The 24,646-nt window shown below is 41.3% G+C and overlaps 1 protein-coding gene across 2 annotated transcripts in view; it reads left to right on the forward strand.

Moving 5' to 3' along the window:
* The window catches only part of LOC147344832 (cytochrome P450 3A28), a 38,382-nt gene extending 14,422 nt beyond the window's left edge, over positions 1 to 23,960 (forward strand). Inside the window, exons 5-13 of one of the 2 annotated variants that reach the window (XM_086374069.1) lie at positions 4,639 to 4,752; positions 5,015 to 5,103; positions 6,420 to 6,568; positions 9,839 to 9,966; positions 10,996 to 11,062; positions 16,539 to 16,699; positions 19,105 to 19,331; positions 21,519 to 21,681; positions 23,434 to 23,960. In XM_086374069.1, coding sequence (XP_086230195.1) covers positions 4,639 to 4,752; positions 5,015 to 5,103; positions 6,420 to 6,568; positions 9,839 to 9,966; positions 10,996 to 11,062; positions 16,539 to 16,699; positions 19,105 to 19,331; positions 21,519 to 21,681; positions 23,434 to 23,541 — 1,206 coding nt within the window. In that variant the 3' untranslated portion in view covers positions 23,542 to 23,960. Of the gene's footprint in view, positions 1 to 4,638; positions 4,753 to 5,014; positions 5,104 to 6,419; positions 6,569 to 9,838; positions 9,967 to 10,995; positions 11,063 to 16,538; positions 16,700 to 19,104; positions 19,332 to 21,518; positions 21,682 to 23,433 lie in introns of those variants that run through there. The other variant, XM_086374070.1, reaches the window with a different exon arrangement.
* The last annotated feature ends 686 nt before the right edge of the window (positions 23,961 to 24,646 follow it).

The following is a 24,646-nucleotide window of genomic DNA, read 5'->3' on the forward strand; positions in this document are numbered from 1 at the left end:
AATATCCTTTAGTATTTGTTGGAGAGCTGGTTTGGTGGTACTGAATTCTCTCAGCTTTTGCTTGTCTGAAAAGCTTTTGATTTCTCCTTCATATTTGAATGAGATCTTTGTTGGGTAGAATAATCTGGGCTGTAGGTTATTTTCTTTCATCACTTTAAGTATGTCTTGCCATTCCCTCCTGGCTTGAAGAGTTTCTATTGAAAGATCAGCTGTTATCCTTATGGGAATTCCCTTGTGTGTTATTTGTTGTTTTTCCCTTGCTGCTTTTAATATTTGTTCTTTGTGTTTGATCTTTGTTAATTTGATTAATACGTGTCTTGGGGTGTTTTGCCTTAGGTTTATCCTGTTTGGGACTCTCTGGGTTTCTTGGACTTGAGTGATTATTTCCTTCCCCATTTTAGGGAAGTTTTCAACTATTATCTCCTCCAGTATTTTCTCATGGTCTTTCTTTTTGTCTTCTTCTTCTGGGACTCCTATGATTCGAATGTTGGGGTGTTTAATATTGTCCTGGAGGTCTCTGAGATTGTCCTCATTTCTTTTAATTCATTTTTCTTTTTTCCTCTCTGATTCATTTATTTCTACCATTCTATCTTCTAATTCACTAATCCTATCTTCTGCCTCTGTTATTCTACTATTTGTTGCCTCCAGAGTATTTTTTATCTCATTTATTGCATTATTCATGATATACTGACTCTTTTTTTATTTCTTCTACGTCCTTGTTAGGGCTAGGGCACCCCACTACAGTACTCTTGTCTGGAAAATCCCATGGATGGAGGAGCCTGGTAGGCTGCAGTCCATGGGGTCGCTAAGAGTCGGATACGACTGAGCGACTTCACTTTCCCTTTTCACTTTCATGCATTGGAGAAGGAAATGGCAACCCACTCCAGTGTTCTTGCCTGGAGAATCCCAGGGACTGGGGAGCCCGGTGGGCTGCCATCTACGGGGTCGCACAGAGTCGGACACGACTGAAGCGACTTAGCAGCAGCAGGTCCTTGTTAAAGCTTTCTTGCATCTTCTCAATCCTTGTCTCCAGGCTATTTATCTGTGATTCCATTTTGATTTCAAGATTTTGGATCAATTTCACTATCATTATTCAGAATTCTTTATCAGGTAGATTCCCTATCTCTTCCTCTTTTGTTTGGTTTGGTGGGCATTTATCCTGTTCCTTTACCTGCTGGGTATTCCTCTGTCTCTTCATCTTGTTTATATTGCTGAGTTTGGGGTGTCCTTTCTGTATTCTGGCAGTTTGTGGAGTTCTTTTTATTGTGGAGCTTCCTCGCTGTGTATGGGTTTGTACAGGTGGCTTGTCTTGGTTAGTGAAACTTGTGTCGGTGTTCTGGTGGGTGGAGCTGGATTTCTTCTCTCTGGAGTGCAGTGAAGTGTCCAGTAATGAGTTATGAGATGTCTATGGTTTTGTAGTAACTTTGGGCAGCCTGTATATTGGAGCTCAAGGCTGTGTTCCTGTGTTGCTGGAGAATTTGCTTGGTATATCTTGACCTGGAACTTGTTGGCCCTTGTGTGGTGTTTGGTTTCAGTGTAGGTATGGAGGCGTTTGATGAGCTCCTGTCAATTAATGTTCCATGGAGTCAGGAGTTCCCTGGAGTCAGGGTTTGGACTTAAGCCTCCTGCTCCCAGTTATCAGTCTTATTTTTACAGTAGTCTCAAAACAGCACCGTCGATAAAACATCTAGGTTAAAGGTGAAAAGTTTCTCCACCATGAGGGTCACCCAGAGAGGTTCACAGCGTTACGTGGAGGAGAGAAGAGGGAGGAGGGAGTTAGAGGTGACCCGAATGAGATGAGGTGGAATCAATAGAGGAGACAGCGGGCTAGCCAGTAATCACTTCCTTATGTGCACTCCACAACTGGACCACTCAGAGATGTTCACGGAGCTATACAGAGAAGAGAAGAGGGAGGAAGGAGACAGAGGTGGCCACGAGGATAAAAGGGGGGGTTGAAAAGAAGAGAGACAGATCCAGCCAGTAATCAGTTCCCTAAGTGTTCTCCACCGTCTGGAACACACAGAAATTCACAGAGTTGGGTAGAGTAGAGAGGGGTTAGGGGGGAGACACAGGCGACCTGGTGGAGAAAAAGGAGAGTCCAAAGGGGGAGACAGCAGGCAAGCCAGTAATCTCGCTCCCAAGTAAAAAATGGGTACTGAAAATTGGGTTCTTAAAGGTACAAAATTGGTAACAAATACCTAAAAGCAAAAATTAAAAATCTAGGGTAGAGTTTGGCATTTCAAAAATACATTGTTAAAGAAAAGAAGAAGGAAAAGAAAGAGAGAGAGAGAGAGAGAAAAAAAACAAAGTCACAAAAATTATAAAGAAAATATAGGTACAAAATTGATAACAAATACCAAAAAGCAAAAGTTAAAAATCTAGAGTAGAGTTTGGAATTTCAAAAATACAGTGTTAAAGAAAAGAAGAAGAAAAAGAAAGAGGAAAACAAACAAACAAACAAAAACAAAGTCACAAAAATTATAAAGAAAATATACGTACAAAATTGATAACAAATACCAAAAAGTATAAATTAAAAATCTAGAGTAGAGTTTGGAATTTCAGAAATACAATGTTAAAGAAAAGAAAAAAAGAAGAAAGAAGGGGGGGAAAAAAAGGTCACAAAAATTATAAAATATATATATATGAAGTTTGCTTTAAAAAATAGGGTCTTTTTTTTTTGCAAAGTAATAGTAGGTTATAAAAGTGAAAATTAAAGGAGTAATAGAGGTCTTAAAATTTTTTTTAATTAAAAAAAAAGAAAGAATGATCGTAAAAATAGTAAAAATATATCTAGGACTTTCTCTGGTATTATTGTGGGTATTGTGGGGTCAGTTCATTTTCAGCTAGTTCCTTGGTCTGGCTTCTATTTCTCAAGATCTATAGGCCCCTTCCTATGTAGTCGGTACTAACGACAGGGTTTTAATCTATTGCCTGTCGCTTCCAAGGCAGTTCTCTCTGTTATAGCTTCTTCTGTTTGCTGGTCTCTTCAGTGTCTGATTTCCGCCCTGACACAAAGGGAGCGGTGGTGGACACTTTTTTTTTTTTTAGGCTCACTTGTTCAGTCGCGCTGTGGGGAGGGAAGGATGCTGCAAATAACACTGGCGTGTGCTCGCAGTGCCTCAGCCACACTGGGCCTGCCCCCACTCACGGCGCGTGTAGCCTCCCTGCCCACGCTGCTCAGGCTCTAGGTTGCTCCGCTGGGATCCATCCGCAGTCAGCCCTGGGCTGCTTGCACCTTCCAGGTCTAAGCCGCTCAGGTTCAGGCACTCGGGTAGTCCTCAGAGGTACGAGCAGCTCAGGTGATGAGGTGTTTGGCGAGCGTGGCTGCTGCGACTTATCGCCTCCCCGCCGGTCGGTTTTCTGGGTGTACAACTGGTGCACCTTCTCAGGCGGATGTTGACGGTCCAGAGCCCCAAGAAGTCTTAGTTAGCAAAGAAGCCTGCTTACAGTTTTGTAGTCTCTCTGGGGCTGCGATTGCCCCCTTCCGGCTCTGGCTGCCTGTCACCAGAGGGAGATGGTCTGCAGCCGGCTATCTCTGTCCAGTCCTTTGTTCTGTGCGCGGGCCTGGCGGTGTCTTAGGTTACAGCTGGCTTTCCGCATGGTAGCTATCCAACAGTCTGGTTTGCTAGCCCAAATTAGTTCGCTCAGATAGCGCTGGGGGCATTCAGGCCAGATCCTTACTCTAAGCGATGCAGCCCGCGCCTCCCTGCCCAGCCCCCGCTTGCTAGTGGCGGGTGCCAGTGTCTGCGCTGCTTCTCCACTGGGGGAGTTACCGTTGGGCTCGTAATCTGTGGGTTTTAATTGTTCATTTATTTTTCCTCCCTGTTATGTTGCCCTCTGTGCTTCCAAGGCTCGGCACAGACTCGGCAGTGAGAGTGTTTCTTGGAGTTTGGAAACTTCTCTCTTTTTAAGACTTCCTTCCCAGGACGGAGCTCCGTCCCTCCCTCTTTTGTCTCTTTTTTTGTCTTTTATATTTTTTCCTACCTCCTTTCGAAGACAACGGGTTGCTTTTCTAGGTGCCTGATGTCCTCTGCCGGCATTCAGAAGTTGTTTTGTGGAATTTACTCGGCGTAAACGTTCATCAAACATTCATCAAATGTTCTTTTGATGAATTTGTGGGGGAGAAAGTGGTCTCCCCGTCCTGTTCCTCCGCCATCTTAGCTCCTCCTCTATTTTTATTTTTAAAAAGTCTCATATCAAGAAATGTTTTGAATCCACATGCTGTAGACATGTAAAGAAAGAACTGGTCTGAGACAACATATGTTTGTCAAAGCTATCAGCTTTCTGTCACTAGTTAGTTCCCTTGTACTCTTCACAGACCAGGAGGATGACCTAGGTCTTATTCCTGCCTATACCCTTGGGAAAACCCTTTCTATACTACATGGGTCATTTGCACTTAATAGGATACTGAAACATGAAATTTGGAAACCACATCAAGTGGCTGGGTGTCTCTCCTCCACACCCACAGAAACCTAGATATTTTGGATAAATATTCATTAAGCGTTTAGCATAGGGTCTGCTACTAAGTAGACAGTCACTAAATACTAGCTGAATAATTGGTCCTTATTTAAGAAATCTTAAACAACTGTTGAGACTTCTAAAACTTATACAGGATAAATATGTTTTGCTTTTGACTAGGTTTTTGGTCCAATGGGAATTATGAAATATGCCATCTCTCTGGCTTGGGATGAACAATGGAAGGGAATACGGACATTGCTGTCTCCAGCCTTCACCAGCGGAAAGCTCAAGGAGGTAAGAAAAGAAGAGGACTTTCAATTAGAAACTTACGGAATGACTCTAGGGACAGGTAAAAACCGAGATCATAGTCTCTTTTCAAAGAGGAGTCTGCTGAGTTTGAGTTTTTTAACGTTGGTCTTTTGTCTTTACATCCTAGAGAGACATTTTTAAGATTTTTATAAAATGTCAGTTACTACTCCATGCTTAGGAAAGCCAGGTCCTTCTAGGACTTGAGTCTCCACATTTAACTTCATGTGATGATATATTTAATGTCCAGATGTTCCCCATCATTGACCAGTATGGAGATATGTTGGTGAGGAACCTGAGGAAGGAAGCAGAGAAAGGCAATCCCGTCAACATGAAGGAGTAAGTAGGGGTGAAGCTGCTGGTGCTCTGAGCTCCACTGAGAGCTTCTCGCTGCCTACCATGGAGTCAAGTTCCAACTGCTGTGTCGATCTAGAGAACAGACAGAAGTAGGTCGTGTTACAAACCCGATGGGCCGCTCCAGAACGAGTGGCGTCGTCAAAGAAAGCCGGGCAGCCAGGAGAGAAGGTGTCTATTGTGTACATGAGCCATAAAGAGCTTATCTTCTTAACTATGACTTTATGGATATTCCAGAAGACTAAAATAAACAGTTTTGAAAGGAGAACATTATCATGCCAAAGTATTGAGTGTAGAGGGTGTGAAACAGTGGCAGAGGAAGGCTCTTGGTATATATTGGCAGGTAGCGCATTGGGCAGTAAAGTTACAGTATTGAACTTGAAACAACTTAAATCTCTTCACACTTTTCCTACAGAAAATACTAAATATTAATTATTAATCACTATTTGTTCTTCTTTCATCCTGAAAAGAGAGAATGCCCTGTCCAGGCTATGGGTGGCGTAACCATGGTTTTGTTGTCTAAACTGGGTTTTTTTAAAAAAACAACTATACTATAATAGCAGATATAAAGGAAGACTGTCCCAGGGAAGCTGAGGACATACGCTCACTGAGCCATGGGATTCCCTAAGTCAATTTGAAAGGATTTTTGTTAAACTCAGAACATTTTTAGTTCTTATAGTTCACAGAAATGACTCTTCCCTCAGAGCAACCACAGAACACTGGGGTTGAGGAAGACAGGTCTTCCAGGAGCCTTAGCAGTAGTGTAAACAAGGAGGGGTGATGTTCCTGGCAACTCAGAACAGGGCACTGCTGTTATGTAACGTGCTAAAGGGAAATCAGCTCTGAGTACAGGTTTTATGGTGAAGCAAGACCCAGGTCAATGTCCCTTCTCTTGACTCCCCAGGAAAAGTTAATTATTCCACACTTTGTCTTACTCAAACACAGTCCTTACACACTCTTTATTGTCCATAGTCAAAACACATTACTGTACTTCCTGTCTGATTGTGCGTGTCTTTCTCTATGACAAGATCCCTGAATTCAGGGGGTGGGGGTCTAGGTTGCCTTAATGTCCCCACCTCCCTAATGTAGGGCCAGTTGCATCACTCACATGTCATATACACCTCAGGAGTGAGTGATAGTAGCAGAGATTCTTCTATGATCCAGCAGGTGGTTCTGAGAGAAGGTGGCTCTTTTCCTGTCTGCCTGGGCATCGGATTTTATGTATATTTCTTGTTGCACATGTTGGACAAGGATAAAGAGGTGTTGATTTTAACTGAACATGTTTTTCTCTCTCTACTAAGCATGTTTGGAGCCTACAGCATGGATGTGATTACTGGCACAGCATTTGGAGTGAATATTGATTCCCTCAACAACCCACACGATCCCTTTGTGGAACATAGCAAGAACCTCTTAAGATTTAGACCCTTCGATCCATTCATTCTTTCAATAAGTATGTGAACTACTTTATTTCTTATTCTTTATTCTTCTTTCATCCCTCCTTTCCTCCCTCCCTCCCTTCCTTCTTTCAATCCTTCCTTCATCTATCTTTTTTAAAATAATAGGTGTAATAAGATGCAATTCATATACCACATAATACACCAGTGTGAAATGTATAATTCATTCATTTTTACATCCTACCTATCCATCAACAAATGAAATGGACATGGAAGTTATATACAACATTCAGTATACACATTGAATATTATATCTGTGTGTGTGTATTCACAGAATTTAATATTATTCAACCAGGAGAGGAAGAAAATCCTGCCATTTGCAACAGGGTGGAAGGACCTTGAGGGTATTATGTTATGTGAAATAAGTCAAACAGAGAAAGGTGAATACTTATATAGAATTAAATTAAAAAAAAAAAAACCCTGGGTCTTCCCTGGTAGTCCAGTGGTGAAGAATCTGCTTCCAATTCAGGTAACGAGTTCAATCACTGGTCAGAGAACTAAGATCCCACATGCCACAGAGAAAACTGAGCCCACAGGCTGCAGCAAAAACCCAGTCAACCAAAATTTTTAAAAATAAATTAATTTTAAAAATCCAAAACTAAAAAACAACAAGAAGAAAACCAAACTCATATAAAAGCAAGATCAGATTTCTTTTGTTAGGAGAGGAGTGGCTTGGATTGGTGGGAAATTGAATAAAGGTATTCAAAAGATGTGATTTTTCAGCAACAGCATAAAAGTATGGGCAGAATAATGTACAATATGAGTACACTTAACACTACTGTGATTTACTATATTTGTGATTTACTAAGAAAGTAGATCCTAAAGGTTCTCATCACAAGGGAAAAAAAAACCTGTAACTATATCAGGTGAGGAGTGTTACTAAACTAATGGGGCTAATTTTAAAATACATGTATGTTAAGTCATTCATCAGTCATTACACTATGCCCAAATTAATACAGTGCTGTATCTCAACTATAACACAGCACAACTGAAAAAGAAAGGTTTTTAGTGCTCTCGGAGATATATGCCCAACCATCACCGCTGTCAGTTTTTGTCAACTCTCACGCCCTGTACCTGTCACCTTCCACTCCCCCATCGCTTTAAGTATCCCTTGGGCTTCCCTGGTGGCTCAGCTGGTAAAGAATCTGCCTGCAATCCAGGAGACTTGGGTTCAATCCCTGGGTTGGGAAGATCCTCTGGAGAAGGGAGCGGCTACCTACTCCAGTAATCTGGCCTGGAGAATTCCATGGACAGTCCATGGGGTTGCAAAGAGTCGGACACAACTGAGCGACTTTCACGTTCTCAATCTATGTTCTGTCACTTCAAATTTGCTTATTGTAGACACTAGATATGAGGGAATCATATACTATGTGGTCTTTTGTGGCTGACTTCTTTCGTTTATCACGAGTAGTCTAAAATTGTAGCACGTATCAGTACTTCATTTCTTTGTATGCCAAATAGTATTTCATTATATGGGCATTCCGCATTCTGTTTACCCATTCATCAGCTGATGAACATTTGGGTCATTCACCATTAAGTATGGTGTTAGCTTAGTTTTTCATAGACGACTTTCATCAAGTTGAGGAAATTCCCTTCTGTTCCGGTTTGTTGAGTGTTTTTATCACAAGGGAATGGTAGGTTTTGTCACATGCTTATTATGCAAGTGTTAGATGATCGCATTGTTTTTTAATTCCTTTGGGATGGTTTATTGTGCAACTTGGCATTCCTGGGATAACCCCACTTGGTCATGGTGTGTATCACCTTTTATGTGTTGCTAGACTCAGTTTGCTAGTATTCTGTTGAGGATCTGTGCATCCATGGGATAAGGTGTGTTGGTCTGTGCCTTCTTGTGCTATTTTTGTCTGGTTCTAGTATCAAACGCAAACACTTTGGAAGTGCTCCAATGCCTTCAATTTTTTTGGAAGAGTTTGTTTAAAAATGGGGCTAATCCTTTAAATATTTGGTAGTATTCACCGTTGAAACCACCTCTACCTGAGCCTTTCTTCGCCAAGCTGTGGGCTGTTTCTTGATAACTAACTCAAACTTTGTCCATTTTAATAGGTATATCAGATTGTCTGTTTCTTTTTGGATCACTTTCTGCAGTTTGTGTCTTTCTGAGAATCTGTCCATTTTATCTAAATGATCTAATTTATTGTCATACTGTTGTTCATAGATTACTTTTTTATTGAAGTAAAGTTGATTTACAATGTTGCGTTAGATTACAGCAAAGTAATTCAGCTATGTACACAAAACACATATTCTTTTCCAAGTTCTTCCCCAGTATAGGTTATTATAAGATATTGAGTATATAAAGATTTCATTATAGTCCCTGTACTTTTTAAAATGTCATTTGTAATCTCCCTTCTTTTACTTTCAATGCTAGCAATTTGAGTATTTTCTTTTTTTTTTTTTTTTGGCCAGTCTAGCTAAAAAAATCTTTCAAAGCATCAACTTTTAGTTTCACTGATTCTCTCCACTGTTTTTTAATCTCCTACTCATTATAGTTTCTTCACTTCTCTTTACCATTTTCTGCCTTCTACTCACTTTAAGTTTTGTTTGTGCTCCTCCTTTCAGAGTGTGAAGGTGGAAATTTAGGTTCTTGACTTAGGATCTTTGTTCTTTTAATATCTAAATGTACAGCCACAAATATCTCCCTGAACACTGCTTTTGCTACATCCCATCAGATTTGATATAGTGTGTCTTCATTTTTAGTCATTTAAAAGCAATTTTTGATTGCCCTTTTTATGTCTTCTACAACCCATTGGTTATTTAGAAGTGTGTTATTTAATTTCCACATATTTGTGTATCTCTTAATTGTCTTTCTGTTATTGATTTCTAATTCTATTCCATTGTAGTAGAAAGACACATACTGTATTATTTTGATCGTGACAATTTTTTTTTAACTGCACAATTAATTGAAGTAACAGATTTTGGTCTGGTTTATCCAAAGAGATGCTAGTCCAAGAATTAAAGGCCATGAGGTGCCAGAATGTAATCCTGTTCTTTGGTCAGTCCAAAGATGCAGAGGGAACCACTGATCTCACTACTATAGTGATGGGCCCCAGATGTGGACTTGGCTTCAATCAGTCATTGACTTGGAAGTCTGAGCAAAGGTCTAGAGGCAATGGGTCATGACTGAGTATCCTGGTGGTTTTACTCTTTTGATTGGTAGAGCAAATTAAATCTGCTAAAGGTAAACTATATTTGCTAAATGCAAAGTAAAATTTGCATTTTCACCGAGCTTACTTTTATCTTTTTCTCTGCAGTATTATTTCCATTTCTCAACCCAGTTTTTGAAATATTAAACATTACTCTGTTTCCAAAAAGTACTGTGGACTTTTTCACAAAATCTGTAAAGAAGATTAAAGAAAGTCGCCTCACAGATAAACAAATGGTAAAGTCTGGTGGTGTTTACAAGTGGGTGTGCACTTTTTGATAATTTATTGAGCTGTGTACATATGACTTATATGCATCTTTGCATTTTTGAAAGATAGGTAGAAAACTATAGAGTATAGAATATGATGGTTCTAAAATTTGGGGGGCAATGGAAGAGCAAAAGAATGGGGAAGAAAATAAGATTATGAGCCAGAGAGTTCTTCTCTGGTTCTTTTACTGAACCAGAGAAGCATGCTAATTAGTATATGAGGGATAAGAGTTACTGATTAAAAATAATTTTACTGATATTTTACCAAATATTAACTTGGTAAAGAATTACTTCAATGCCAAGCCTCATATTTTATAGGTTGTCTGATGAAATACTCCATCGGATGCCTGATACATTGCAGTCTTTTAAAAAGTTGAGCCCTGTCATGGTCTGAAGTGAGCAGGCGTCTTCTCTGGCCAGTGAAGCCACAAGTGGGTTAACCCAGTTTGGCCTTCATGATGCCATGAGGCTAGCACAAGGTTGTCTGCAGGTTAGGAGAGATGGGCTGGTTACAGGATGTCACTAAAGAATGTGTAGAGTCCTGGGAGGGTCAAGAGTTTGTAGATGCTTCTGCAAAATCTGCTGGCGACCTATGCAATGTGAGGGAGTTGATTTGTGTGTCCATTCATTAAGAGTTAAAGTTGAAGGGGAAAAAAGGATTGAAGCCATGGACCTGTTCCTGAGCAAACAGGTGTGACAGGAGAGACAGCAGATAACTATCTGGTTAAGAAGCTGTTTCAAAAGTCAAAGAAACCAAAGATCAGAGAGAGTGAGGGCAAAAAACCAGTGGGACGTGATGGCTGGGTTTCTCTCAGGGAAGCAACATGGTCTCTAAGATTTGTAGGTGGGTGGTTTTGTTCACTGAGGACTCAGGCAATATTAGTTAGACTCTTGCTCTTTAAGGGGCCATATTTTCAGGAAAGAAGTTAAATATACACTCCTGATTTATTTCTATCTTCAGAAGTAATTTCTAAAATTGATTTCTCTTTCTGTTTCCAGAATCGAGTGGATTTACTTCAGCTAATGATTAATTCTCAGAATTCCAAAGAAATTGACAACCATAAAGGTAACCATGGAGAGCTTCGTGGGGGCCGCTATGGGAAGGCGCATGGGTAGGGTGCAGTTCTCAAAATGTGCAAGAAGTTTTCCAGGCATGTGAGAATTTCTGCCAAATGGAAGAAAGACACTTGTGCAGAAAGAGTAGACTATGGTACTTCCTGGAAGTTTCCAGGCACAGCTTTGTTCAGAGCTCAAAAGGGCAAGTGTGGCAAGGATGTCAGGCCCAGAAGTGAGTCATGGTCAGTGGATCACCTACAGCTGAATCTCTGGGGAGCTTTGTTCTCATATCAATTCTCAGGCTCCTCCAGATCCACAGTGTCCCACTGTTGGTGCCCTTAACTTGGAACTCTTGGATAAGGTTGTATTTACAAGCTTACTCTACTCTAGAGATTATTTTTTCCCTTTTGTAATTAATAAATGACTTGTGAGAGAAGCCTGTGAGACTGGAAATACACTGTTTCTCTTCAAATTGTCACCTACTTATTTTATCATTCATGGGTGGTTTCTGACTGAAACCATCGTTACCATGATGGTTATAACACGATGACTTTCTGATCCCGTCATTCTTCTGTATTTATGAGTTGATGTTCTTTTGTAGGGAAGCTCTCCATTCTCTCTTGTTGGCTTACTTGTTCATCTATATTTATATAGCATGATCTCATGTACTCTCTTACATCACTTTTCATTTTGATTCTCAAATTCTTTCTGGTTTGTCCACTGGAGCTTTTTCAAGTAGGACCTTACATTCTTTTTTCTTTTCTCCTTTCTTCACTTTAAATCTTTTTTTAATGGACTATTTTTAGAATAGTTAGTTTTATAAGAAAATTGAGTGCAAAGTATAGAGATTTCCAATATACATCCTGCCCCAACTACACACAGTCTTCCCCCCACTATCAAAAGACCACACCAGAGTTGTGCATTTGTTAGAATCAATAAACCTACATTAATGCATCATTATCATCCAAAGTGTATAGCTGACCTTAGGGTTCATTCTTAGTATTATACATTCCATGGGTTTTGGCAAATGTGTAAGGATGCACCATCAGTGCATACAGAGTTTCCATTGTCCTTTAAAATATCTTTTTCTAAGAACTTCCTCACTTTCTGATGTAAGACAATCCAGGTTTCTCTTACCCCTGAGTAGCCCTGGAATCAGCTGTTTTTTCAAAGGAGCTCTGGTTCCCTTTATTGAAAAATGGTATTTATAAATCACAATCTAGGATCTTAGGAATGCTTATTGCCTCTAGGGATTCATTGCCTCTAGGGATTCTTTGCTTCTAGATCTTTCCAGTGGATAAAGCTAAGAACATAAAATATTTTTACACAAGACAGTAAGCATAAGTAGTTCCATATCTGCCCTTACCATGATCACTCCCACATGTTAAATTTTAAGCTATCAGTCATTTGACGACCATGTCACAAAATTCTTGAATTTTAAAAATTTTATTCTGGAGCAATGCCGGGGTCCAGCCCCAGCTGATCCAGGGAGTTCGAAGCGGGGATGGTGACAGCGAGGATCAGGATACAATAGCTTCAATTAGATATTAATTAGAGATGTAAAGAGTAATAGAATGAGGATAGCTCAGTAGGAAAATTCAGTGGAGAAAAGAGGCTGAGTAGCTTGGTTTACGCGGGAGACCAATAAAACTTCAAGACAAGAAGTTTGTACCACTTATGTAGGCCGCAGGCGTCCTTCCGTTCTCCCGAAGGAGAGGAGACACTGAGGCCTCCCTGGTCAGATCTTAGAAGCCCAGGCATAATTAGTAAGCATGGCGGGTTCCGCGCTCCAGATGGAGACTCAGCCAGAGTTTGAGAGGGAGAGAGACATGGGGAGACCAGTCTTTCGAGGAACTGATCCCAATTCTTTATTTTCCATGGTCTACTTTTATACACTGAGATGTTATGCAAAAGTCACACGGGGTCAGCAGTCCTGACTTTTATCAAAGTCAGGTGCTTCATACAAATGTATACAGAGGTCTTAGGGGTGTTACATCATCTTCTGGCCAGGGGGCCTGCTGACAATTTATGACCCTCTCCTTGTGACAGCGGTCAGTCAACCAGGACACTTATTTCTCCAGGGGTGATTATTCTTAAAACAGACGCCACCTTCCGAAGGTACCAGATAAAGTTACATTCCTATAGGGTGAGGGTGTAGTGGGTTTTAATTAAGGAAAGAATTTACTTAGCCTAAGGTCCAACGTGATTAATATCAAAGGTTAATACTTATTTCTTCTATATATTCAGTAACGTGTATAAGGGCAGGGGATGTGGAGACTTAGCAGTAAACATTGGCTCAACAAATGAAAAACCCTTCACCAATACAATTTCTAATCAGCCCACTAATACTAATAGTTTTCTAACTTCTCTAAAGAATCTGTTTTTAGAAGGTTTAAAGCATCTCGTGCATCTCACGGTTGGGAGGCTCTGAGCAATCACATGTGGCCGGACAAGCCTGTCAGGCAGGCTAGAGAAGCTTCAGAGGAGTTTATAGGTTGAAACACTCTTGTCACACCCAGGAGTTTTTATTAACTGGAGCTCTAAGTTAACTCCTTCTCTGAAAGAGGTGGTGGGGGACAGCCCCCCATAAAGTCAGAGGTGTAGGTGAGAGCACAAAGTAGTAAAGTAGGCAGGCTCTGGTTATGGGGGTAGATGCTCGAGGATTTCCAGGGGGAAGAATGAGCTGACGCCAGCACACCACTATAAATATATCTAAAACTATGTTTAAATCTACTTCAATCTATAATATCTATCTAGATATGTAAGTACATGGTTCAATACATCTTTCTGTGAAGAAGGAGTATTCTATGTCCGCATTGTTTAATATAGTAACCACTTGACATATGTGGCTATTGAGCACTTAACATGTGGTTATTGCCATTGAAGTATAGCATTTAATTGTGATTAAAATTTAAATAGCCACGTATTAGTACAGCTTTAAACATTCTGGAGTATCATGGGTTTATGCTCACTGGGGGAAAGAATTTGATAGTTGAATTTACCCACAATAGAATCACAGAAATCATCATGGGGCAATCAGAACCTTGTCGATCTCTCTTCCACTCATTCTCTATTGTTTTTGTTGTCACTCGCTTGGCTGGGGCAGGTACTACATTGATTTGAGTGCTCTAAGTAACAAAGGTCCTACTTCAGTCCCATCAAATAGCTGAGAGACTGACCATGGTTGGTCTCTCAGGAGAAATTGAAAAGAGAGACATATTTATAATTACAAGGGTTTTTTTGCTGAGCATAAAGGAGAGTAAACAGTGCGCATGTACTGAGGAAGAAGACCTTCAGGCCAGGATTGAATCAGCATTGCTAATTCCCCTCCCTGGACCTCATTTTTCTATGGTGCACACTGACCAGTGTCCTTCCACAGACACATCCTTCCTTCTGGTATTTTAATGCCATTGATTAGACTAGGCTCACTCACAGCTCTTCTGGCTTTTAGTCCGTCTCTGTAGTTTTTGTGCCTATCTGAGATCACCCTGAGAAGACTTGTGCCTCAGGTCTTCTGTTGCCTGATGCCTGTCAATTGTATAATCCATGCTTCTTAGCCAAGTATTACACACTAATCACCACATCTTATGAAAAGCCAGACTCTGACTCCATTGTTCTAGTTTGGAATTGAGTCTCTGATATTCTAATAAGTTCCCAGATGTTGGTGATGCTGCTGGTCCATGAACACACTTTGACTAGAAAGAGCCTTCTATTTTTCTCTTCAGTTCAGTTCAGTTGAGTTGCTCAGTCGTGTCCAACTCCTTTCGACCCCATGAATCGCAGCACGCCAGGCCTCCCTGTCCATCACCAACTCCCAGAGTTCACTCAGACTCACATCCATCAAGTCGGTGATGCCATCCAGCCATCTCATCCTCTGTCATCCCCTTCTCGTCCTGCCCCCAATCCCTCCCAGCATCAGAGTCTTTTCCAATGAGTCAACTCTTCACATGAGGTGACCTTGGAGTTTCAGCTTCAACATCAGTCCTTCCAAAGAACACCCAGGGCTGATCTCCTTCAGAATGGACTGGTTGGATCTCCTTGCAGTCCAAGGGACTCTGAAGAGTCTTCTCCAACACCACAGTTCAAAAGCATCAATTCTTCGGCGCTCAGCTTTCTTCACAGTCCAACTGTCATATCCATACATGACCACTGGAAAAACCATAGCCTTGGCTAGATGGACCTTTGTTGGCAAAGTAATATCTCTGCTTTTTAATATGCTAACTAGGTTGGTCATAACTTTCCTTCCAAGGAGTAAGCGTCTTTTAATTTCACTTTTGCAATCACCATCTGCAGTGATTTTGGAGTTCCTACAAACATATTTAGATAAAAGATAGTTTAATTTCTCCCATAATGTGGCCTTACCCTTGTACAATTTATCCAAGAATCAAGTTATACTTTAACTAGAGTAATTTAAATTATTCTGGAAGAGAATATGGCCCCATATTACTTATAACTAAAGTGCTTTAAGGTTTCTCCAAGGGACACACTGATTACACTGTGTTTGTTAGACAAAAATGCTGTCTCTTGAAATTACCAAACTCTGTCGCTGGGGAGGCAGCATAGTCAGGAGCAGGGAGCCAAGAATAGTATTAGTCCAGTGCAGTGGCTCAGTCGTGTCTGACTCTTTGTGACCCCATGGACAGCAGCACACCAGGCTTCCCTGTCCATCACCAACTCCTGAAGCTTGCTCAAACTCATGTCCATTGAGTCAGTGATGCCATCCAACCATCTCATCCTCTGTCATCCCCTTCTCCTCCTGCCTTCAATCTTTCCCAGCATCAGGGTCTTTTCTAAAGAATCAGTTCTTTGCATCAGGTGGCTAGAGTTTTGGAGCTTCAGCTTCAGCATCAGTCCTTCCAATGAATAATCAGGACTGATTTCATTTAGGATTGACTGATTTGATCTCCTTGCAGTCCAAGGGACTCTCAAGAGTCTTCTCCAACACCACAGTTCAAAAGCATCAATTCTTTGGCTCTCAGCTTTCTTTATGGTCCAACTCTCACATCCACACATGACTATTGGAAAAACCAAGCTTTGAGTATTTGGACCTTTGTCGACAAAGTGATATCTCTGTTTTTAATATGTTGTCTAAGTTTGTCATAGCTTTTCTTCTGAGGAACAAGTGTCTTTTAATTTCATGGCTGCAGTTACCATCTGCAGGGATTATGGACAGTGAGAAAACTGGATTAAAACAATTTCTGCCTTTTTCTTGTTTTTTTATGTATGTATTTATTTTTAATTAGAGAATAATTTTTTTTACAATATTGTTGGGTTCTGCCATACAACAACATAAATCAGCCATAGGTATACGTATTTCCCCTCCCTCGGAAGACTGAGAATACAAAACACTCCCAGTTTGACTCTAATTGCTTTTACATTTTCCCCATAGGGATTTGGCAGTTTCATTTGATTTCTCATCATCTAAACTGTGATGTTTTATATCGATGTGTTTCATATAATATAAAATGTCTCTTGTCTCCCTTTAGCTCTGTCTGACATAGAACTCGTGGCCCAAAGTACTATCTTTATTTTTGGTGGCTATGAGACCACTAGCAGTACTCTTTCCTTCATTATATATGAATTGACCACTCACCCTGATGTCCAGCAGAAGCTGCAGGAGGAAATTGATGCAACTTTCCCTAATAAGGTGAGTGATGATACCTGGAAAGAGAAGTGAAGGTGAAGCCTTAGCAAAAATGCCTTCTTGCTGCTTCTTGAACATATTTGCAGAAAACATAAGCCTCAAATCTTTTACCTGTGCTATTTAGGAAGGATCTAGGTGTACAAAACAAAGGGGAAACATAGATAATGCCTTGCACACACAGGAATGTAGGTACTGTGGAAAAAAAGGCTGGTGTTGGCATATCACATATTACCGTATGCCATGTTAAAAACTCACAAAATCTTGGTGGCATCTAACAGTCAACATCTATTACTCTAGTGTTTGCATGCATGCATGCTGCATGCTAAGTTGCTTCAGTCATGTCTGACTCTTTGCAACCCTGTGGACTGTAGCCTGCCAGGCTCCTCTCTCCATGGGATTCTCCAGGCAAGAACACTGGAGTGGGTTGCCAAGACCTCCTCCAGGGGATCTTCCCAACCCAGGAATTGACCCTGTGTCTCCTGCAGCTCCTGCATGGCAGGCAGATTCTTTACTACTACAGCTGGACTTGCTGTGGTCTGGGTGTTGGCTGATCTGGGCTAGCCATGGCTAACTAGCTGGCTGACTCAGCTCCTTACATGTTCTACACGTGTCTCGTATTCCACATGTCTGCAGCACAAGGCAATGGTAGGGGTCAGGATCAAGAAGCCCCATCTTGTGGGTGACTTTCAAACAGGCTGCTCACATCACAGTAGCCACCTTTCCACTAATTCAAGGTGAGCCACCTGAATGAGAATGGGAGGGAATCACAGAGTTAGCTACAAGATAAGGACAGATAGTAGTGCCCACCTAAATTACAGATGATGTGTCTTCTCTGGTAAATCTTATTTGGGGATTATTTTGGTGCAATAAGATGAAAAAGTCACTAAGAGACAGAGAGTAGTTAAAGCATTGTGTTCTCCTCTTTTTATAATAATACTTATAATAACAACACCACTATTGGCTAATATTTACTTCTTACTATCTATGTTTATCTAAACACTTTCCATTTATGAATGAATCTAACCTTCATAAAATTCAGTCTTAGTCAGGAGAGTCTAGGTTATGCCTCAGTAACAGATTAGCCTAAAAATCTCAGGGGCTTTCATAGCAAAGGTTTACTTTTAACCCACATCTACACATCCAACATGGATTGTTAGTGGAGGAATTAGTACACAGTTCTGCTCCACAGAGTCACTTGGGGATACAGGCTGAGGCTCCACCTTCTTGTAACTGCCTTATCTGAAACATTCTTGTTATCTGGGGAACAGGAACCTGAGAGTTGCTCACTGACTTTTCAAATATTTTGTCTCTGAACTGCCATAACCACCTCAGTTCACAGCCCATTGGCAAAGTTGGTTTCCCATAACTTCAGATGGCCTGGGAAATATGGGGACTACACGGGATGCTGGGTGAGCAGTGTGTCTCTGCCACACAACCCTATGGAGGGTCAGCTCCATCTGTCTCCATGTAACCTATGAGATACCTGAGTGACAGGGAGATGAAATACTTCCAGACACTAGTCGTGTACCTGGTGGTGATCAAGCCAAGCTGTGATCCAGGGTGTTGGCTCTTGAGCCACTCCTATCCTCCACAATGTTGCCCCTTAAATATAACCCCATGTGACAGCCACATACCACCCTCACTAGTCTCAGATATCTGCAAAAACTGGAGTTCTTTGTGGTATGAGGAGAGCTGGCCCCTGGGGCTGGAGTGGCTTATTTAGACCTTCAAACCTTCTGGTCACACCTGCAGGGACAATAGAGGACTCTTCCAGCAACAGAGGGTGGAGTTGAGGATTCTGATTCCCTTGTAATTTCCTCTAGAACTGAAACTGTGTTGCTAGTAGCACTCAGTCTTATTCTTTATTTGCGGATTTGGTTTAGAAAGGAATTCATTTCTCTCCAAATCATTTACAGAGTTTTCATTTAATGTAGTATTTCCAAACTGTATACATATAACGAAAAGAATGAGCAGTCAAGAGCCTTCAACTGAGAACCTTCATGTTGAATAGGGGATTTGCTCTTTTACACATTCTCTTTCCTTGGTACTTACATGTGGCCTCACTTTCAAAAAGAAACAGTGATTTTTGCCTATTTCACTTAAGAGTAAGGGTTTTAGCCTATTGCTCACATTTGTTCTCCTGAGAAAGAAATACACTGCATGATAATGTGCAGGATTTCAGACCCTGGTTAGGGCACTGTCCCAACATCTTCCAAGTCCTCACTATTCTACATCGCAATGGGCCCGTGAGAGATCAAAGGACATGATAGATACTAAAATGTCCATAAATGTCCTTGATCAATTTAAATTATTCCCTAGAGCACTTAACATTTCAATAGGACTGCATTGATGGAGTTGAAGGTTGATCCAAAATCTTAATTTATCAAAATCTGTTTTTCTTTTCCGAGGCCCCTCCCACCTACGATGCCCTGGTGCAGATGGAGTATCTTGACATGGTGGTGAATGAGACTCTGAGAATGTTTCCAATTGCTGGGAGACTTGAGAGGGTCTGTAAGAAGGATGTGGAAATCCACGGGGTGACCATTCCCAAAGGGACAACCGTGCTGGTGCCGCTCTTCGTTCTTCACAACAACCCAGAGCTCTGGCCAGAGCCCGAGGAGTTCCGTCCCGAAAGGTACAAGACCCTGGAGAAGAGACGCCCACCTCATCCTTTTTGGTGCTTGCAAGTTCTGACAACTCTTATTATAGGTGTCAAACGGGTGACCGTGCGACCGTTTACCTGTATATCTTTTTATTGTTTAAAAGATTTTTCTCTTTAACTGGGTTCATTCTTTGAGTTGAATTATTCAAACTAGATTAGAAAAAATAAAATTATTAGCTGTCTTTATTCCTAATACAGTACGATAGGCCTCATTAATAATGTATGTCCTTGTGGACAGTTTTCTACACATATATAGATTTTTGAAACTTTGAGTGGTATTCTTATATATTATTTAGTTCTAAAAGGCTTGATTTATTTAACAATAAACTATAAACAATATTCTATGTGCATATGTTTGTATGCACATTCCATAAGTTACCTTACTACTGTCTTATTTCAGGTGTATAGGCTTTTTGTTTCTTTTAAGCCTTTCTCTCTATTCTCTCCTAGCTCTCTGAATTCACACATGTCCCACATTCCTTATTTTTAGACACGGCTGCTGTTTGCTCTTACTATTGTGGGAGCACAGGCTGGAGACCAGAGGTCTCATCCCTGTGGTTCAAGCAGCCTCACTGAGGATGGAGGAGCACCCAGGGGCCCTGGTTCTGTCTTGGGTGCAGACCTGGGCCAGCTCCCTTCTGTCTCAGTATTTGGTGACTTTCCAAAGAGAAGTCCTCTGCTCTCTAGACATCTAGATTTCCTCCTTGGAGAGCTGTTGAGTATCCTTTTCAGGAATTAGGAGCAAAGGTCTGGTTTGGGCACAGTTTGAACTCTGGATAGAGTTGATTCTCTCCCATTTAGTGTGCAGGGATCAAGGTTTGGAATGAACTTTTCAGGCACTGCCTGGGATCTGGACTTTCATTTCACCTTGACTACGGTTTGTCATTTCATCTCACCCTGATGGCCAACGGTTGTCTTGTTTGCCCCGATGTCCAAGTTCTACCATAGTGGTGACACACAATACTTGTTGATAGAAGAGTCAGAGTCCACCAAGTCCCCTGTTCTAGACCAGGGACACTCTGTTTCTCCCTCAAGCTCAGCAGCTCCCCCTCCTGCAGCATCCGGAAACTAAAAATGGAGACCACTCACCATACTTCCCTTTCATTCATTCAGCCGTCAAGCAGAGATTTAGTGCTTACCTGTGTATGTCAGGGACTGGGCCACGGAGCGGGAAACCAAATATTTACAAAGGCCTATTATGGAGAATTTTACAAACATACACAAGTGTGGGTGTATTTGAAACATATACAGGTATACTCTATAGGCACAAGCCTATGAAATACATTTTTATTGTGGTATATTGCTAGTTGTGTTCGTTTCTGCTGTACAATGTATATCTGTGTGTGTCTATTCCCTGCTTAAGAAGCGTCAACCCATGTTTGCACATTCACGTGACACTGCTGTCCTTCCATCTCCATATTATTTTGTCACATTGTCTGTAAATTTACATAATGTTTTACAAAATAAGGACTCTTTTAAATATATGTAACCACAATGCTATTATCACTTTCCCCAAATATGCATTTTTCCTTGACATATTAAAATACCGAGGAGTCAAATTTTTATAAAACAGAGGTCTAACCATCAGGGAATTTATAGGCTAGTGGAACAGATAGACAAAGAAATCTGTGATTATCTGGAGTAGCCTGGCATCCCATGCTGACAGAATTCTACTGACCTAAGCATTCTGTGTGTGGCAGAGAGAGGTAGAGAGATAATGACACATGGAGGTTGGAAGGGAAACGAGGGAAAGCAGTTGAAATATAACAATTTAAATACTCAGAGGTGTTTCTCCTGCTTCCTTCCCCCATGAGCACACGAGTGACATAAGTGTGCTTGGAGATGGAACCCATGTTTTCTTCAATCAGATTCATTTCCTAACTGCCTTTCAGAGAGTGAACATGTCACCACCCTGAATGTAAATTTAGAGTTTAAGGATACCTTTTCTTTAAATAACCATTACCTCAACTTAACAGGAGTGAAAGCTTCTGTAGGGTGCAGGGAGTGGAACTTATCTTTCTCACCACAGCAGTGTGCAGTCACCAGCCCACAGAAATCTCCTTATGCTACAGGTCCAAGAGTTAAGTTAAAACCTCAGACCTGCAGCTCTTCTGGTTTTTCTGTTTCATTCACTTGTTTCCTCTACTGTTGTGGATCCAGGTTCAGTAAGAAGAACAAGGACAGCATAAATCCTTACGTCTACCTGCCTTTTGGAACTGGACCCCGAAACTGCCTTGGCATGAGGTTTGCCATCATGAACATAAAACTTGCTCTCATCAGAATCCTGCAGAACTTCTCCTTCAAACCTTGTAAAGAAACACAGGTCAGCAATTCACTTTCTGCATTAATAACGTTTTATTGGGAGTTGTTTTTTAACTGATGCTGCTGCTGCTGCTGCTAAGTCGCTTCAGTCGTGTCCGACTCTGTGCGACCCCATAGATGGCAGCCCAGGCTCCCCTGTCCCTGGGATTCTCCAGGCAAGAACATTGGAGTGGGTTGCCATTTCCTTCTCCATTTTTAACAGATGGATCTCTATATATCTAGGTATGTTATCAATTCAAAGGATAACTTATTCTATCAGCCAGAGAATCTCTTTGGAATCACCTGAAACCTTTACTTGTCAATCATCCCTGGAGGGCTAAGTCAGCAGCTTCATAAAGACCCAACTATAAAAGGTTGTCTGGAGTCAATGCAGTTAGTGTGGCAGGACTGCACACCATGCATTGAATGGAAGAAAGATTTTAAATTTGGTTTCAAATTCACTGGAAGGAAGTGTGTGCACAATCATGAGAGCAGTGACTTTTCATCATGACTTTTCAGTGATGCTCTTCCCCACCAGAACTTAGAGAGGCTCTTCTGACAGCAGGTCTCAGCCACTGCTTGTATAGTAAAATTGATGGAAAAATTTTGCCATAACGCCTAAGAATCTGGTACATTTTAAATACTCGGTATTTTTACTTAAAATTTAAATCAATAAAGAACACAGGCCAACCTGACTTTGTATCAAGCCTGGTACAGAATAGGTGCTCAAATAGGTATTTTGTGGAATGAATGAGGGATGAATGTTATCACTATCCCTCTTGACACAGCTCTGAATAAATATAAAGAATCAAAGATAGGCAGGCAAAATTGAACGAAGGTGGTCAAAAACTGCAAACTTTCAGTTACAAATGAGTACTAGGGCTGTCATCAGAGAAGGCGATGGCACCCCACTCCAGTACTCTTGCCTGGAAAATCCCATGGACAGAGGAGCCTGGTGGGCTGCAGTCCATGGGGTCGTGAAGAGTCAGACACGACTGAGCGACTTCACTTTCACTTTTCACTTTCATGCATTGGAGAAGGAAATGGCAACCCACTCCAGTGTTCTTGCCTGGAGAATCCCAGGGACAGCGGAGCCTGCTGGGCTGCCGTCTATGGGGTCGCACAGAGTCGGACATGACTTACGCGACGCAGCAGCAGCAGCAGCAGCAGCAGCAGCAGGGCTGTCATGCAAAGCACAGTAACTGTTGTTACCATTTCTGTATGATGTCAGTGAGTGCATCCTAAGACTTTTCTCACAGGGGAAACAATATTTCTTTTTCTTTTCTTCCTATATGAGATGATGAGTGTTAACAAAACTTACCGTGGTAATAACTTTATGACCTCTATAAATAAATCATTATGCTATATACCTTAAATATAGGCACTGCTATAAATCAATTATATCTCCATAAAAGTGGAAGTTAAATTCTGATAGGACATGATAAGGGAATACTGTGAGCAACTTTCTTCCCACATGTTTTATAAATATGTTAAATAAACCAACTCTCTCGAAGACATAAACTATTAAAATTCATTTAAGGAAATATAGACAGCTTAGCTGTCCCCTTATCTGCCCTTGTATCTACTAAACATATTGAACTGATAGTTTAAAAAAATCCAATATAGATCATGCTAAAAGCTTTGTTGTTGTTGTTTTGGTCGCTAAGTCATGCCCGACATTTGTAAAGCAGTATCTTGTCTACTTTGCTTTTTTTGTTTGTTTGTTAGCAGGGCTTCATTAATTACTTCTCCTGTGCTTGTTTAACTGTCACAGATCCCCCTGAAATTATACACTCAAGGACTCACGCAGCCAGAACAACCTGTTATTCTGAAGGTTGTGCCCAGAGGCCTGGGACCACAGGTGGAGCCTGACTTTCTCTAAGGATTTGCACTTTGGTTTTGAAGGAAGCTGCATCTCAGAACACCAGAGACGTGGTCTACTTTGATAAAGCCAATAAATGAAGATGGGCTTCACCTACTGTACTTGCTGGTGAGTAGGGTTCTGCATAATCATTTAGCTTTCTCGCTGCCGACCTGGATTATTAGATACTATGTGCCATACAAAGGAGGTGATTAGCAAGTGCCAGATCCTCAACTTCACAGGTTCTCATAGGACACTCTCCATCTACCCCAGTTAGTACTATCTACTCCTCCTGAGCACTGATCAGAAAGAAGATCTCTCAACAATCTTATCGACAGAGTTTAATGAAAATAAGAATTAAAATGGGGACTGGAATGATATTTATATCACAAATTTTAGCTTGAATATGCTAAATAAAACATATTGAGCAAGACAATAAACATCTGCTTACAAGAGTATTACCTGATGCCTTTGTGCATGTTAGGGTGGAGGTGTACAACCCAGTCTGGGGATGCAGTGACCAAATACTTTTTGACTATCACAGTTGCTGGTGGGTGTGGCCATCTTCAAAACTCCACCTTAACATATTAAATAGGTAAGAGTTAATTGACTATGACTTTGCCCAGTGTTTAGAAATCTACCTTTTAAATCTACCCTTTTAGTTTAGATCTACCTTTTTTTGGAGCACATATTTTCCATACCTCTTTGTATTCCACCCTCAACTCACAACCATCTTAACACAGTAAACACGGAATAAAAGATGGTTGACTGGGGAGAAAGGCTACACGCACTGGTCAGTTTCAGTGGGGTCAGAAGCTGCACACGGCCCTTCCTTTCCCTGTCCTGCCCCTTCCCTCCCCTCTCCTTCCCCTGCCTGCCATCTCTTCCCTTTCCTGCCCCTTCCCTCCCCTCTCCTTCCCCTGCCTGCCGTCTCTTCCTGGACAATCCAGTCCTAAACCCGAAGGTGGGCCACAGAAGGTGGGCAGCCTCACACGTCAAGGTGGGGCCAGAGAAGGAGGACAGTGGCTCTAAGTCAGAGACCGAGTAGGGAGGGGAGGGTGTCCACAGGGATGGCAGCCGGGCACAGGTGAGGGAACCCAAAATGCTCACTTGTGGGGGTGGCCCA

Source organism: Bos grunniens, chromosome 25, assembly GCF_055505025.1.
Source record: "Bos grunniens cultivar Pamir isolate PY7600 chromosome 25, Bosgru_T2T1.0, whole genome shotgun sequence".
Classification (NCBI taxonomy): Eukaryota; Metazoa; Chordata; class Mammalia; order Artiodactyla; family Bovidae; genus Bos; species Bos grunniens.